At 32.8% G+C, this 17,649-nt stretch overlaps 1 protein-coding gene across 2 annotated transcripts in view; it reads left to right on the top strand.

The window, feature by feature from the left end:
• Positions 1-17,649, top strand: part of EPHA3 (EPH receptor A3) — a 338,669-nt gene that overhangs the window by 254,411 nt on the left and 66,609 nt on the right. For both annotated transcript variants that reach the window (XM_011356405.1, XM_011356406.1), the window contains exons 7-10: positions 3,121-3,283; positions 9,660-9,762; positions 10,468-10,535; positions 15,696-15,821. In XM_011356405.1, the coding sequence (XP_011354707.1) occupies positions 3,121-3,283; positions 9,660-9,762; positions 10,468-10,535; positions 15,696-15,821 (460 nt within the window). The remainder of the gene's footprint in view (positions 1-3,120; positions 3,284-9,659; positions 9,763-10,467; positions 10,536-15,695; positions 15,822-17,649) is intronic.

Here is a 17,649-nt window from a genome sequence, read left to right as displayed (position 1 = left end):
AATGTTATCAATGAGCTGAAGAACCTGGAATTAATAACTTTGCAACATTATAACAAATAGGTAGTCCTGATGTTTTGTTCTTATTTTAACATATCGAATATATTTCATTGCTTACATTAGAGTAGCAGATTGAAAACATCTGCTCACTTGCCACTATTCCACCAGCAGCTGAAAATCTTAGATCATTTTCCATAGGCCTACGTGTACCAGGGCTATAATCCAGCTGCTGAGACTTGATATGGGGCCAGATTAATATTCAAGAGCTTTTGAAATGAAAATAATGCTTCTTGCCAAAGATTCGAACAATGATAGACTCCATTTGCTGTTCCCTTCTCTCTGCTCTTCTTTAGCACCCTTCCTAACCTGATTAATTTGCCCCCTCCCATCATCCCCTCCATCCTCTCTTTACAGCTCCATCACCTGTCATGACAATTAAGAAGGATCGTACATCCAGAAATAGTATCTCCTTATCCTGGCAAGAACCCGAACACCCTAATGGGATCATATTGGACTACGAGGTCAAATACTATGAAAAGGTAGGAAGACAATGTGAAAGGGCTGGGTTGTATAGAGAAAGAGGTTCTTTCTCGAGAACTGTACTCACTCTTGCAAAGAAATCAGTACCATTGCTAAGAAGTGATAGAGCTCTGTTTAAAGCTGATGCCATGTGATACGTTTGATTTATTGGTAGAGAGGGGCTTAGAAATTATTGTGTAGAATATCTCCCATTCTACAGTGATAAGGCACAGCAGAGATGTCACTACCAAACCTAAGTCATCTAGTTTGGCAATGGAAATGATATTTATGTCCTTTCACACTAAGTCCTATGCTCTACCAACTATTTTATAGTGATTCCTTAACCTATTGATGAACTATTCTTAATTCATTGCCTTAAGCATCATTATTTGACCTTCACATTCACATGAACTTCATTCACTAGAGATAGGAACATTGGACTAGTAACAAAACCCCTGTAATATTATTGAACTGATGAAGAAAAGTTTTCTTGACTTTGTACAAAGAAATTTAGAAGATGGGAGTAGGTGTATAAGTCTGCCTCACATCATAAAATTGTGATTCAGCAATGAAATTATAAAAAACATAGGTACATGGTGATTTATAAGTAGAATTTAGGCCATGATATTTCATCAATAAATAGCACTTATTCCTCTCTGGTTATGAATTATGGTGAGGTTTGAAAGCAAGATGAATTCAAACCTTATCATCAGAAACAAATGGTTCTATAGCTATTAATGTGAACACAACATATTTGTGTATCTATTTATAATAGTTTACAAAATATTTTAAAGTGAATTAAAAATAAATCATGGATATTGAATTTGAGTTGAAAGAAGTGAGTCTGGTCTCATAATGGAGGGCCATGATCCAAAGGAACCAGAGCAGTGGAGAGAAAACTGTTTATTGGTGGCCTGAGCTTTGAAACTATAGATGATAGTTTAAGAGAACATTTTAAAAAATGAGGCACATTTACGAATTGTGTGATAATGAGTGACCCCAAACAAAACGTCCCAGGGGCTTTGGTTTTGTGACTTATTCTTGTGTTGAAGAGGTGGATGAACATTCGATGACCCAGTGTGGTGCTGTCAAATACTCGTCGATCATGATCTTCTGATTTTAAAAGTGTGACAAGATAACCTGTGCAAATGTAAGACTTTATGTTGTAGATGACGCAACACAATACAAAGAAAATTAATGATGTGACTCATTTCAGACGGGATAACAGAACCAGAAAACACTCATCCTTTAGATCTATGGGGCTGATTCAAAAATACAATTAAGCTACATTCATATTTTTTACAAACATAAATTTTCTGTACTTATTTCAAACTCTCCCAACAAAGCACAATATGCATCCTTATTTTTAAACAAAATTAATCATTGCAGGAAAAGAAATGACAATCTATTTTTATTTCCTAAACATTTTAAAATTTGATACATACATATATGTGATATTATTTAAATATGTATTTATACAAATATTTGTATTGTACATAGAAAAATGTAAAAATTATTTCCAAATATATATGTAATGCTTAGAAATATTGCGAATCTTTCACTAGATTTTAAGCTCTATGAAGTCTATCTCTTTTGACTGTCTAGTTTAGTAATGATGATAAACAGAGCTTAGTTCTGGGTATATGCTCAATATTTTCTTTAACAAATGAAATGTTTTCTGTAAAGTAAATATACCTAACCCCCATCAATATTTAATATTTTAACTCAAAAGCTATCTAATACATAACCAGAATCTTTAACCAAAAAGCGTCTGTAACCTACCTTTTTTCTGCAATGTTCTACCTAGTTTTGGTTGATGATGTGCATTATTTCATATAATCTATTCCGGACTCCATTCCAGGTACAGGGACATTCCACTATTGCTCAAAATCAGGTAACCCTTGAAGTGCTCAGTATATATTAATGAACATTAGTGGAAAAACACAATTCTATGTTAATCTAATTTTTGTGGACAAGGCTCGACACAAAAAAACTTTACTACTAATGTATAAAGTGAATCTCAGTGTACAATGTGAATCTCTGAGGAGGTCCTTTTAGAGAAATATTTTTAGACTTTGATCTGGAGATTTTTGTCTCTATTAAACTGTGACTTAAATACAATGCAAATTTAGTTGATGGTGAGAAAGTTAATAATGTACAGCCACATACAGAATCTTCATCTTTTTAAGTTAAATGTTTTACAATTAATAGAATATTTTCTACCTGAGAATGAATAGGGCAATCATTAGGTTTAATTCAAAGGCGTATATTCCTCTTTGTAAATTAATTCTTTTAATTAGGTTGAAGCTTTCAGCCTTGGCTTTGAAGAGAACAGATTTTTGCTCAGATATTCACTAATCAGAAGGAATGAAAACTAACTTTTTCTGCTTTATGTGCAGGGCGCAAATTAATATATCCAAATTAGGAAACTCTGTAAATATTTTTATCTTAAAAAAATGTCTTTAAAGAGTGGAATGATTATTATGTCTCTTATCTGTCATATGCTCTGTGTTAAAATTTAAAATTGTTTTGAGTGGTTCATTTTTATTACCACTTGATACATTATAAAGATTTGATGTTAACATGATTTTTCTTGTCTCAAAGCAGGAACAAGAGACAAGTTACACCATTCTGAGGGCAAGAGGCACGAATGTTACCATCAGTAGCCTCAAGCCTGACACTACATATGTATTCCAAATCCGAGCCCGAACCGCAGCTGGATACGGGACCAACAGCCGCAAGTTTGAGTTTGAAACTAGTCCAGACTGTATGTATTATTTTAATGTAGAGTATGTGGGGGAGGAAGGGGGGCTCTTGTAAAAAGTGTCTGATAATTTATTCTTACTCTAAGTTTTAACTAAGTATGATACACTGAAAGTATATTGCTTGAGACGTTTAACAATTTGCATAGCATTGCGTCTGGGCATTTGTGTTTGTATAGATGTACATGTGTTGTTATTTTATGTTTTTTATTTAACAAATCAAACATATTCTAATGCCTGGAATTCTTCTTATTTTCTATTAGTCCTAAATTGCTTTCAGGAATATTGTTTAGTATGGTACCACACTTCCAGTACCTGTTAATACGGATATTCCAGGTCCATTGACTGATTCAGTGAATTACAAAAAAGAAATTTGCTAATTCATTAGGATCCTAATTTTCTTTTAATTCTCAACACAATCAACCTTATATCACTTAGAGATTAAAGATTTTTCTAAATCCTAATTTATCACCTCATTAAAATTCACAAACTATTTTAATAGCTCCATCTGTTTGACCCAAAATTTGGATAAAATTTGTCTAAAATTGGTCTAAATATTTTCCCAATAACATTTTTCTGCAAAATCATGACTGTGGCCCTAATATAAAATGAACACGAGTTAAAGATTTTATTTAACTTATTAATTAATTAATGAGACTAGTAAGAGATTAAAATTGATGCAAAGGGAAATTTAAACATATATACATATATATACACACACACATGTACAAACGTGTGTACGTATAATCAGGAATACTTAAATAAATTTGCTAGTAGATTGCAAAATGGTTAATATCTTATAATAAATTATAAAAAATAAATGTAACGATTGGAGTCAAGTCTTCTACAGTACATATCAATTATGTCTCTATCTTCACTTTCTACTCTTAATATGTCATTTTTCTCTGGCACCTATATTTCCTATTTCCTAAATATTTTGTTCATTATATAAATATATATTGTATTGGTATGGTAATATTTTTATGACCTAATAGAAACATTCAGGATGACCAAAAAATTATAAAAATGGCTTAAGTTACTCTGATAGAGTATATATATTTTTGGCACACTTTTTGTCAGACAATTAGATATGCTGCTTACAATAACAAGTTGTACATTCTGCAAGCTATTGAGATTCTAATGTTCTCAGAAGTCATCGGCTCACAGCTTAAACCTGACAATTCTGCTTGGAAGAGAGCTGCCATCCTCAGTACACAAATCTATACTCCAGCCCTCTCCTAATCCTCCTTCATGGAATGAGCATGAAAAAAACCACTCTCTGAGGACACAAGAAACGAAATGCTATAAATACCATGATAGTCACGTGAAAAATGGTTAAAACAAATTTAAAATTTTAAGTAACAAAATAACAAAATATAATTGCAATTTAACATTAATAATTCTAAATCTTTTTTTATAAATTAAGTGGTGCAAAGAAAATTTCTTATTTTGAAATGATTGTAGATTGTCTTTTTTTCAAACTTTTAAATAGTTTTTAGAATTAACAAACAAAAGCTATATTTGATTTACCATGAATGATTTCAAATCACAGATATAGAAAAAGCAAATGTTTATTATATCCTGTGGTATAAATTAGGCATATTAAGGGCAAGAAAGTCAGATCACCATTAGATAAACATTATATGGATGCATATTTTGGAACATCAATCTAATCTTGCATATTCTTAATTAGCATTAACTCTATCTGATAAGTAAATTTGTAACAACAAAAAATTCCAAAATTCTAATGTGATTCCAAATTTACCACAGATATTATTGTGGTAGTTATACATAAACTTCTAATGAGGCTTCAGTATCTGAGACTTAAATGTTCCATTTAAAAACAGCAGATTCTTGAGATTTTTGCCAAATGTGTTTTATATTTTCAATACATCCTTTGATCAAGAGAGAGCAGAAGAGAGGATAAGAAGAAAAAATATGAGCTTTTTAATATCACCCTCTCCATTTATTAAAAAAGTTGAGTCGCACAGTTTGATCCTTTTTTAAATCAATTTACTCTTATTGCTTTACCATAGAATTCTTCTAAACTTTAAATATAGATGAGGGGGAAAGGTGCATATTGTCTTAAGGGGAAAAGGACAAAATCAATTCTCACTCCGTTTTTAAAAATCAAAATGATATACAGTTGATCCTTGAATAGCTTGGTGGTTAGGGGTGCAGACCACCTGCACAGTTGAAAATCCACATATAATTTAAATCAGCACTCTGCGTGGGCAAATTCCCAAATGCAAATAGAAAATACATATTCAGAAAAACTCTAAGGTTTTAAGACTCGTTTTTGTTATATATCGATATTTAATCGATGAAAAAGACTTGTGTTTAGATTTCTTTAACAGTTTGCTGTTTATATATATTTTTTTATTTTATGAAAAGTTCTCACTTATAACACATGTAAACATTTCTTAGTCGAGTACAGTGTACTTTGAGCTGGAGTTCAGATAATATTTTCTGATCTTGGTTTATAGTAAAGATGTGGAGGCACCGTGAAGCATATATTTTCCTAAAATGTCTTGCTTTTATATATCTGTGTTTTACATCTATTATCATCCTCCTTTCACAGATGAGGAAACTAAGGCATAGAGAAGTCAAGTAAGCTTTCAAAAATCACACAACTAGTAGGAGATGGGTCTGATTCTAGAACCCATATATTTATATGACAGCGTAATATGGCATTTTTATACACATTTCATTTGATCCTCTTCTTCAAGCTATTCAAATACTATTATTTCATTTTAAACATGGCTTATGACAAAAGTTTATTTTTTCTGAGGTCACATGGTTAATAAGTGGGATCAGTGAGCCTACAGTCTCCAGATTTTGGACTGCAACTGATCCAGTGCTATTATTTTACATATTAAGGAAAAAGATGTTAAACTAAAACTCACAGAAAGCACAGAATGTATAGAAGTCAAAGGGCTTTCCTAGAGTAAAGGCAACATCCACCAAAGCCAGAAGTACCACCAATATGACATGTTTGGGAAAGCAGACAGTCCTACTGTCTGGAAACCCTGAGTGGGCAGAAACTACATCCTCAATAGAGTTTTATGTGATTGATTTATTACTTGTGCTTGTAATATTCTCTGGTATATTAGGTAGTGGTGAGTGTGTGTGTGTGTGTGTGTTTTGTGTTTTGTGTTTTGTGTTTAAATAATAGTACATAATTTGAATATCCAAGGAATTTCAAGAGTAAAAATATGTGGAATAAAGCTGAGACTTGAAATTGAAGGATTCTATTGGATATTACTGTCCAAGAAGATGAGTCCCAGGGAAAATTCAATTAGCACTCCTGAATGCCTCCCACCTCCTTTTCATTGTTTTAATGAGTGAGTGTGCAGCAACCGTAATCTCTTGGATTCTAGTAGGAGACATTAAGGCAGCCTGACAAAGGTAGAATGGAGTCATTATATAGTGAAATTTGTATGATAAAATTAGGCATTCATATATAATTTTATAGAATATAAATACTTTTGCCAGTTTTTCACTGGGAAAATGAAATAATAAATATATATAACATTTATTAAACACATACTATGTGCCTAGCACTGTCCTGAATGTTTTACTTTATTAATTCATTTAATCTTCACAAGATCACATTATGTCATACAGCAAATAAGTACAAATCCAGGCATTTTGGTTCAGGAAAATGAACTCCTAACCAGCCTATTTTCGGGAGAGAAAACTGAAAGATGTGTTTAAATGAGAAGTGGCTTGAAACGGGGGAGCAGTAAATTGTTTTTCTATGACATATGATGGATATCGATTTTTAACTAATTAGTAAACAACTCTATAACACACAGTTAATCAATATAATTCATTCAAATATTTGCTCATTTCAGTAACAAGAATCATCCAATTGAGGTATATGCTTTACATAGCCTCTGGAATTTCTAGACATTTTGAGTTAGAGGAAATTACAGAGAAGTCCTAGTTTAACCATGTCTTTAATGGAAAAAGAAATAGGGACCCTTTCTTCTATTATGTTCCCCCTCCCAATTTCATCGATCTTTATTTTATAAACTGGCTAAAATTTACCAGAGGATTCAGAATTTGCTGCTCCTTATGAATTATTATTCTATGTTTATAGACCGTTACTGAATCACTACGTTGGGTTATTTTTACAACCTATTTACAGATCTATAGCCAGTGGATAAGGATGTACCAGTTCAGTTCTTCTAGGAAATAGATATTAAGATAGAATTACAAGAGCTTTATAGAGGAAATACAGATAAAAGATAAGGAAGAGAGGAGCAGAAGTGGGCAGGCAGCACCTCAGACTGAGACGAAGTTCAGCCACCCACGAAGAGATGGAGAGAAAGAACAGAAATGAGGAGGACAAGCTTCAGACAGCAGTGTAGTTCTGAGGGTCTTGCTAATCTGATTGGGGTCTCCAGAGTGAAGACTGGCCCTAGGAGAGCCCTGCATTGGGCAGACACGGGCCGGCTCCAGTTCCCTTGCCATGTTTAGTCACTGAGGAGAATGTGGCTTGTGCATTAGACCGCAGTGGATCCTGAAGGAGAAGCAGCTGGAGGCTGTCTGCCTACTGCAGGCTTGGCAGCAGAGATCTGAGCAGGCACTCCCATGACTGCCACAATGGTATAAACAATAGTTTGCTGGGAGTAAAGAATAAAGTACGGCAACAGTTTATATAACGAGTGTGCATGCCATCCTGCATATCTGAGCTTTTTTTTTCAGATGCTGAGAAAATGTCTAACAGTCTTTCTGCCGTGTTACTATATTTGCATCCTTTAACTAGTCCTAAAACTGCATTATTTTAGAGAAAACCTTTCAAACGTAGATTTCGACCAGATTGAAGATGTGACATTGGCTTCTGGAGAGCTAATAGTATTCAAATAACCAAATTTACTCTTCTAAACTCTTCTTTTGGTATATCAGTCATTCACTTGTTCCATCAGCATTTATCATGAAAGAATTACATGTTAAAGTAAGAGCAAATGAAAGAGTTATCCCAGGAACTACGTTTATTTTAGAAAGTCTAGAGATTAGGGTATTTATAGAGTTTGTTAGCAGATGAAGCTGAAGATTTAGACAGGAGACAGACTTTAAGGGGCTTTATATGTTCTGCTATAGAACATATTATCCTGAAAGTAATGGAGAGCCCCGCAAAAATTTATGCATGAGAATAACATGATCAAATTTATGGTTTAGAAAGAAGACTCTGGTGACCAGTTAAAAGGAAAGGCACGTAAATCGAGAATAATTAGGAATTTCTAATTGTAATCCAGAAGAGAAATAAAGATATAAACTAAGATATTCTAAAGGGCTTAGTGATTAATCAGATATAGACTGATCAAGAGAGGAAGAGTTCAAGGTGACTTCATAATTATGGTCTACATCCTCGCTGCCAAAATGTTGGAGTCTGGAATCAGCTGCATCAGCATCACTGGGAGCTCAGAAGAAACGCACAATCTCATTCCCTACTCCAGACCCACTGAATCAGAAACTGCTTTCCAAAAGATACTCGAGTGGTTTCTATGAACATTAAAGTTAGAGAAGTATATGTCTATGTCAAGGGTCAGTAAACTTTTCCTATAAAGGGCAAGATAATAAATATTTTAGCCTTTGTGTACATGAAGTCCCTGGTTCTCGTACTCTACTTGGCTATTTGTTATAGTCTTAAGGCAGCCGTAGACAATACACAAATAAATGTGTTCCAATACAATTTTATTTATGAACACCGAAAATTTTAATTTTGTATAATTTTCATGTCACAAAATCCTCTTGTTTTGACTTTTTAGGATCATTAAAAATGTAAAACCATTCTAAGCTCCTGAGCTATACAGAAACTGAGGGCAGGCCAGATTTGGCTACTGGGCCATTTTTGTCAATACTTTGTAGATGTTGGGCCATTTACAAAGGTAGGAAATACTGGGAGAGGAACAACTCATTTGCGGTATATGTTGAGACTCATAGGACAGATGTTATACCACCTTTTAAATGAATGTAGATATTGGAGACTAAACCAGCTTATTTAGAAAGCTTTTATAATTTCATTATAGGAAATCTAACCTGTTCTCCATGTTCCTCTGCTAACTTCTACTTTATCCATTGAGCTTCTTGCCAGTGAGGATAGAGGAAGCTAGTCCAGTATGTAATAGTCTTTGATTGTTGCCATTGAAACAGAATATTTAATCTTATTAATTAGAAATTTCATGCAAAATTATAGGAAGTACTTTTTTAACTCAGTAAAGAATTATTTTTTATATTTTATCAGGCAGTAAGCCATATTTCAGGTAAAAGTATAATAAATGTAACTTAATTTGTCAGATTTTTCATGTAAATGTTAGTTACGATGTGTGAATGCCTGGTCTTTTTAAATTTTTTATCTCTTCAACCTCACAGCTTTCTCTATCTCTGGTGAAAATAGCCAAGTTGTAATGATTGCCATTTCAGCGGCAGTAGCAATTATTCTCCTCACAGTCGTCACCTACGTTTTGATTGGGAGGTGAGTCCACAGTCTGTTTTATGACTTACTTTCATAATTGCTTCGCTTGCTACTCCTCCCCCACCCCCGTTCACTGCTGCTGAAATATGAAAGTGTGGCCAGCAATGTTAAGAATGTCTCCATTGATATTCTAGGTCTCTTTTTCCCCTTCCCTTCATTTCATCTTTAGCTTTGATTTTCTTTTTTTACATTAAATTCCCCCACCCCCACCCCCGCCGCCTCTAATACACACCTCTTCCCTGTTTTAACTTCACTCTCGGTTTTGACTTTCTTTTTCCAATTATCCCTTCACTCTTTAAATACACCTCAGATTTCCTGGGCTCTTTCTCACCCTAAACACTGGTAACACTGCACAGCACTAACCACTAACAATGGAGACTGTACCCTTCATTCATTCTAACAGCAGTTGTTAAAAAATACTATAAACACTTTCTAAGGCCATTATAAAAACTCAACTGAAGGGGTCTGCGCAGTGGGGAAGCGACTCTATGTATCTCCTCATTAAGCAGCTTTCCAGGAGCCTCAGAGAAAGAGGCTTTCTACAGAAAATTTAGAAAATATGAAGTCATTAAACTTTCACTAAAGCATTTAATTGTTTGAGGAAAATGTTCTATTTTTGTGTGTGTGCTTTGCACATTGTGAGCATAGATAATTATTTCAAGTATATATTTTTTTCTGTGTTCTCTTCCCTTAATTTACCTCTAGGTTCTGTGGCTATAACAAGTCAAAACATGGTGCAGATGAAAAAAGACTTCATTTTGGGAATGGACATTGTAAGTTTCTAAACTGTATTGGTGTTTTGGTTTTAACACTAGTTTTAGCAGTGGTTGATTTATAATTGGATAACTTTCCCTAACAAAGAGAATCCAATTCAAAAGTAGTTCTATAAATTAAAAATAAATAAATAAATAAATAAATAACTAGCAAATTAAAATTTATTTAAACAGAGAAGGAAATTCATGGCTCTGCATTAAATAATTTTCACATGGCCACATTTCAGCATACTCAAGCTAAAGTGAAGGGTAACCTGTGGTTCATATTTAAGTCATGCACATAATGGGAAATAAGTACTATACTCAGCTCTACATAGTTGAAAGGCAAAGCGTATCTTCAATTTCCTTATTACTAGTCCTTTGCTAAAATCTAAATAGGAACCTTTTCCCTTTCCTAACTGCCAAGTAAATATAAACAACATCTGTTTATGTAAAATGCCTAACTCCATTTGGTCAGCCAACCAGGAGAGCTTCTTTAGAATCAACTGTTTATTTTAAAGTTACATGATACCCAATAGGTAGGAAAGCCAGTACTTTCCTCCCATATTTTAATAACAACCAATTTAGTCATTTAAAAAAAAAACTAAAATAAATATTCTTTTTAGGAAACAAAGTGTTTATATCTAATAAAAAGATTTTTTTTTCTTTTTTCTGGTGAAATGAATCATCGCAGCCACTTTGCTTTTTCAGATTATGGCTCAGTTTAATGTGATAATTACTAATCAGCCTTAAAGTGAATAGCATGTTCTCATGGAAACTAGTATGGAGACTACTCAAGCTTAAGTGCCCTTAAGTAATCTCAATATAACCACTATAGTCTTCTAAGAGTTACTTTCTTTGACATTCATTATTGCTTTTTAAAATTATTTTCAGCTCAACATGATACTTTGTATTAGTCATTGTCTTTGCATCTCAAAAATTTTTAGTTGTCTTTACTTGAGATGTTTTTACTCAAGTAAAAACTTGATGACCTGTTGCTAACATGCAGGAGGCATACAGTAGCTTGAAAAAAAAATATTTTCCAAAATGTAAACTGATGTGGGATGGACACAGCACCAGGGTTTGCAGAGATCATTGTTTGTTTTTTTCCATCTGTCCATTTCACTGTTGTCATTATAGAATAATTCACCAAAAAAGCCAAAGTACTTACTATCTTCCTAATGTCAACATTTCATCATTTCAAATTAGTTAGGTGACCAACTCAAAAGCCTTAAAAGAGTACTTGAAGAAATTACAGCATATTTGTCTAGCTGTTTTTCATGGTGCCACAAAATACTTAAGATTGCCATGTATAAATTAGTGAGACCAGTTACATTCTTTTGGATTAAGTTGCTCATAATTTGAGTTGGCCAATCAACGTAAATATTATCTTTAGAGCAAGACCATACTGATTTGGTTCCTTATATGGGAACTGTCATTCTCAAGAATTTGAAGCATTGATAAATTTCTGTGTGCCAATTTTATGCAGGTATCTCTGGTACTCTGATCTCTTTTTAGCTCTAGGTTTTTATGGTAAAGTTTGTTGAAACTAATTCTCTTCAAATGTACAATATTCTTATGATAGACAAACAGAAAAGAAATGTATTTTATCCTAGCTGGAAGGGCATAAAGTAACTTATATGTGTGTCATAAACTATTTGTGCCTTAATGCTACAGCTGGTTTATTTTAGACCATTTATTTGGTATTACTTTAAAAAGCTCTAGCTATGAGCTATTCCCTCCAGCCTTGTTACAAATCTCATAATATCGCTTCAAAAGGAAAGAAATGTGTTTCACCTCCTAAGATCTTGTCCCATTGCCCTCTCTAGCTGGGCCTTTTTACTTTTTTGCTATCCTTAGGGCAACTCATGCTGGTAAAATGGAAATGTAAATTATTGTGTTTGCACAGAATGAGCTGTAAAGTAGTGCAGCTTAACACGTGTGCATGTGTTTATTACCTGGTTTTCTTGACACAGCCCAGTTACTCTGTATGTTGCCTTTAATTATTGGTGTGAGGGGATTATGTGCCTTGCATCCTGAATCACCTGGTTTCTTGAATCTCTGGGGTCAGCAGTTAAAATTCAGGAGCCAAAGCCCCCACAGTGAACAGGCCGTTTTACTTGGGAATGTGTGTGTGTGTTTCTATTTGTATTGTTTCCCTAAATGTCATGTAGACAGAAAAGCTATTTACTTGGTTTTAATTGATCATAATGAATTCGACTGACTGTATTTGGAACTCATTATTTTATTTTCAGATTATTTAGTAACACACCTCTCTCTATGGCTGGCAGGTACTGAAAGGTAACTCTAAAGCACAATTGCAAGGCTTTTTAAAGCCAGTGCTTATTTCAAATATTTGAGACATTGTTGCTGGTAACTCATTTTATAATCTTCTTTGTAAATTCTGATGTCATCAAATTTCTCACAAATTGATTTCCTTAAGTTCATCAAGGTAAGACATTTGTAATTGCTTACTAAAAAATTTTTTTTCGTTTTTACCTAATTTTTTAAAGTGTTTTGTTTTTCTTAGAAAGAAATGCTAGATTTTCTTCTTATGCTATCATTTCCTTACCTTACTATTACCAGAAACAAAGCAAAACTGGTTGATCACAAATCATAGACTCCATATGAGGCGAGTCTTCATTAAAATGTAACCAAATCGACTAAACAAAAAGATTCTGACAAGACTTTATTTCATAAGATCTTTTAGTATGTCTATGGCTACTTTTATTGTTTTCCTTACTCCAAAGTTTTTCTTCATATGATAATTTGAAAGTATGATAGGTTTCCTTAATCAGTTTGCTTGTTTTAAGGCTAAAATGTTTTAGTACTGATAATGCTAGAAGTAGTTTTAGTGTAGTAATAAATTATATAGTAGACCACTTTACTAAAGAGAGACTCTGCCATATGTTTTTATAGGTAGGAATAATGTTTATAATGGTGGCAGAAGCATGCAACCTATCTGTGAGCTCAAAAGAAATGGTCATTTCTGAGTCCAATTTCTGTCTCCAGGAAACCTCAATGATATTAATAATTGTGAATAAATGTTCTTACATAAAAATATTAATAATGACATTTTGGGGGAACTAACTACATAACAAGCACTCACCCTAGGCACTTCAATAGCAAGTTTTAAAGAACTTTCTTTTCTGTGATGTCTAATAGCTAATTCTTTTTGTTAAACTATTCAAAATAGAAAAAACTTCAAAAGTAGAGTTCTCCCTTCAAAAACTAGTCCACACATAGTTTGCCTACAGCAAGGGCAAAGGGCTTGCAGTTTCCTTATTTCTGTGGCTATTTACTCCCTAGCTATTGGTGTCTTCTCAAATATCTACATTCTTCCTCAAAATAGTGTAGCTATTCTTTTGCAGTATCCGTATCAACACCGGGCAGAAGTAGTAGTGTCAGCCTTTTTTCTCCAATGTTCTCCATTCGCTCCTTCACCTTCCCATTTCTATTCTGCTGTCTCAAAATTATCTGAAGAAGCAGCCGAGGAAAATAAGAGTTTTTACTTCCCATCTCTCTTGGCCAATATTTTTTAATAATCTATTTATTTTTATGTCTATATTTGTTTACTCAAAGCCTCTATAGAAGCTTTGAGTAAACAAATATAGACATAAAAATTATTTTATGTCAATAAATTATTGACATAAAAATTATTTTATGTCTATAAATTATTGACATAAAATTATTATGTGGTATCACCATGGCATTCACGAAGTTGTACCGTATGTCCACAAACTGATCATTTTGTAGCCCAGACTCTGAAATCCTGGACTCATTGGCCTAATGTCCATTGTACTGAATTCTCTCAGAACAATTGCTGTCATCACAGTTTCTACAACTATTTCCCAAAAGTACAAAACTGACTCAAAGAAATCTTTGGCTCATCATAAAATGTTCAGTTTCAATTTTGCCAAAAAGATTCTTCCATTATAAAATAATATTGGAAAAATAAAGTCTTATTTTATTTATTATTTTTAGGATAAAAAAATTATTCAATATTCTAGTGTGATAAATGAACAAAATATATCACCTTTAAACATCTATGTTCTTTGATAAAATAATGTTACCAATATTTTTAACCAGTATTACCAAAATTAAAAAGAAAACCAAAAATATCAGTACATACACTATAGGAGTTAAATTACATTTTCCTTTAATGTTAGAGCATGTTCATGTACTTTAATAGATATTAGGTCACTTTTTAAAATATTACTTTTTTCACAAGAAAGTTTATTGAACATTCCAAATTGTTTCTAATATGAAATGTTATTTCAAATGATAGGAATCTCACTCATATTGAATCAGATTCAGAATGATTCTCCTATATCTTTTGTCTTTGCTATTTTGATTACAGAAATCATGAAAAATTTTCCTGTTCAGAATAATTAAATAAATTATAAAGGTTTATATTTAATAAACTATAACATAATTTATCTTTGGAATTTAGCTCTTTAGCATCATTATCAAACTTATAGAGAATAATTATATTGCCTTTAACCTGTTGAAAAGCTACACAGTAAGATTTTAGTTAATTGATGCTATATTAATATATACATATGATACCCATATTATATATGTGTAAATTTACAACTTAAAGTAGATCTATAATTGTAGAGTGGAATTTTGATTGTGAATGTTAGTAAAAGCATAAGTATCAGAAGACATGCCATTTTCTATCCTTTAATTAATTTATCTGTAATTACAGCAGCTATCTCATCTTATAAAAAAGTGTATCACAAACTTTGATTTATTGTCAGATGTGGCATTGTAATAGATATTTGGTTACCATTTATGAAATTGTAAATGTGCAATAGGGTAATGGTATGCACTCACAAGTGCTAATGGTAATAAATTACTGGGCCTGCACAATTCTGAGCCATCTTTTTATCTTTAAGATCCTCCTTAAGAAAAAGAATGTCCATTTTCTAATGTTTTTGCAGAGAAAGCTCATTGTGGTTTCACTTTATGTTTCATTATGGGGGACTTCTTTTTAGAACTTGGTCAACACTTAGTCCTAACTGCCAATTTCTGTGATACCTTAGAATAAACTAAAAATTGGTGTCCTTTATCATAGTGGGGATTATTTTTAACCAATAATGTTATCATGAAACTTGCTCAATAAAAGTTTTATAAGTCTAGCTGCAATAATACCTTTTCTTCCTTCCCTTTAAACAGTAAAACTTCCAGGTCTCAGGACTTACGTTGACCCCCACACATATGAAGACCCTACCCAAGCAGTTCATGAGTTTGCTAAGGAATTGGACGCCACCAACATATCCATTGACAAAGTTGTTGGAGCAGGTAACCACCACAATAACCCCACTGTCAATCTAGTATTGTTAGTTACAAGTTTACAGCTACAAATAAGAAACCTGAGATTGCTCAAGTTTTCAGGCCTAAGTATATTGCTATGAAAAAGCAATTTTCTGATTTCATGATCAAAGGTAGGCAATAAATAGATGGGATATTAATGGAATGTAATGATTTCAAAGATGCCAGACCTACAGACTCACAGATCATGGCCAGCTTTTTATTTATTGAATTTCAGAGGCGGCGGCAGCAACAGCTCATTCTTCCCTACGCTGATCATGTGTCACAAAGACTATCTGGCTAAATAGGGGTTACAGGATAAAAGTGTATCTTACTTTAGATAAGCTCACTAAGTGAAATTTTGGATTTGTAGAAAAGAAAGGTAATTTTAGAAAGTTCTTTGGAATTTAAAAAATAGACAACATAAAATAAAATCATAAATGACAAATTTTAAACAAATTTCATGACAAATATTTTGAGTGGATAGTTAAATAATGTGAAGTGATCCATTTTATTACTTGCCTGTAACTTTGTAGTCAATTTATCTGTTGAAGCTTATTTTTATATAGACATCTCTTCATTCTAATCATTAATTTGATCTGTTATAAATTCATTAATCACTATGGAGCGATTATTAATAGCTGTTGCATATTCCTGATACAAATTATAGAAATTTATAAAATAATAGTATTTTATACCCTTACACAAAAACATGGACATGTACAGTACAAGAAGTGTGCATTTGAATGAAGCTAATACTCAAAAGTAAAAATAAACAATACTGTACAATAACAGTTTTACACCATCATTTCACTCTTTAATATTGCTCTACAAACACAAACTAATAATGTTGATGTGGGAAATACAGTGAAAGACTGAGAAATCAGCTTATTGAATTATGCATAACATATCAGATCAAATTTCTGCAAGTACTATATTTATGATTGATGCTTCTTTATACAAATGTGCATATAATTTTCTGTTTAGAACTTAAACAGTATTTACTATTCTAGTAGGACCATTTGAGTATTTCATGTTATCTAAATGAAATAAGTTACTAAAACTCTTTCTCTTAATATTGTATCCTCTTAAGGCTTACATGTGTAAGTAATATTAAATTATTAAATTATTGATTCATAAAAGAAACCAAGACTTCTTTTTTTCCACAATCTAAGACTTAAGGATAAATACATTCACTGTACATCCAGTTAAAACAGATATATATTGATTACTCACTTTCATTTGTATAGTTCTGCTCTGTGAACTGCTCCATGGTGCAGAGGGTATTTGTCATTTTATTAACGTTACCCCACAAGAGTGCACTGTTCTCCAACATGGAAGCCACAGTAGCAGAACAAGGACTTTGCACAGTCAACTGGAGAATCTGATGACAGGAGGAAAAATCCACTCAGCCAATGTCCAGAAGGTCAGACCGACACATTGGGACCTTGAAATTTGGAATCTTCTGCAGTAATAAAAGCTTGTATATAAAGATGTTATTGACAAAGCTAGATGTCTAGAACACAGCGGTGTAAGACAAAGCACACTCATTAACAATAGTATTGGATAAATTAGGTAAAGAGGAGTACTGATACTGAATCAGTCAATATTCACTGGTGCTCATTAAAGAACAGATCATCTTTTCCCTTTCTATCTCCAAATATATTATAAAAAATTAGATATATGCCCCTGTTTTCAGGGTTTTGCTGCCAATATTCTCATTTGTCACATTAAGGGAATTAAGACTGTGCCTATTTTGTTTGCAAATAAGTGTATCTTCAAAATAGGTTATGCTTCTCCTAGAAGATTTCAATATCAT

The sequence above is a fragment of the Pteropus vampyrus genome, unplaced genomic scaffold (assembly GCF_000151845.1).
Source record: "Pteropus vampyrus isolate Shadow unplaced genomic scaffold, Pvam_2.0 Scaffold26, whole genome shotgun sequence".
Classification (NCBI taxonomy): Eukaryota; Metazoa; Chordata; class Mammalia; order Chiroptera; family Pteropodidae; genus Pteropus; species Pteropus vampyrus.
Note: the sequence above shows the minus strand (reverse complement) of the source record. Positions and strands in the feature narration are given on the sequence as shown.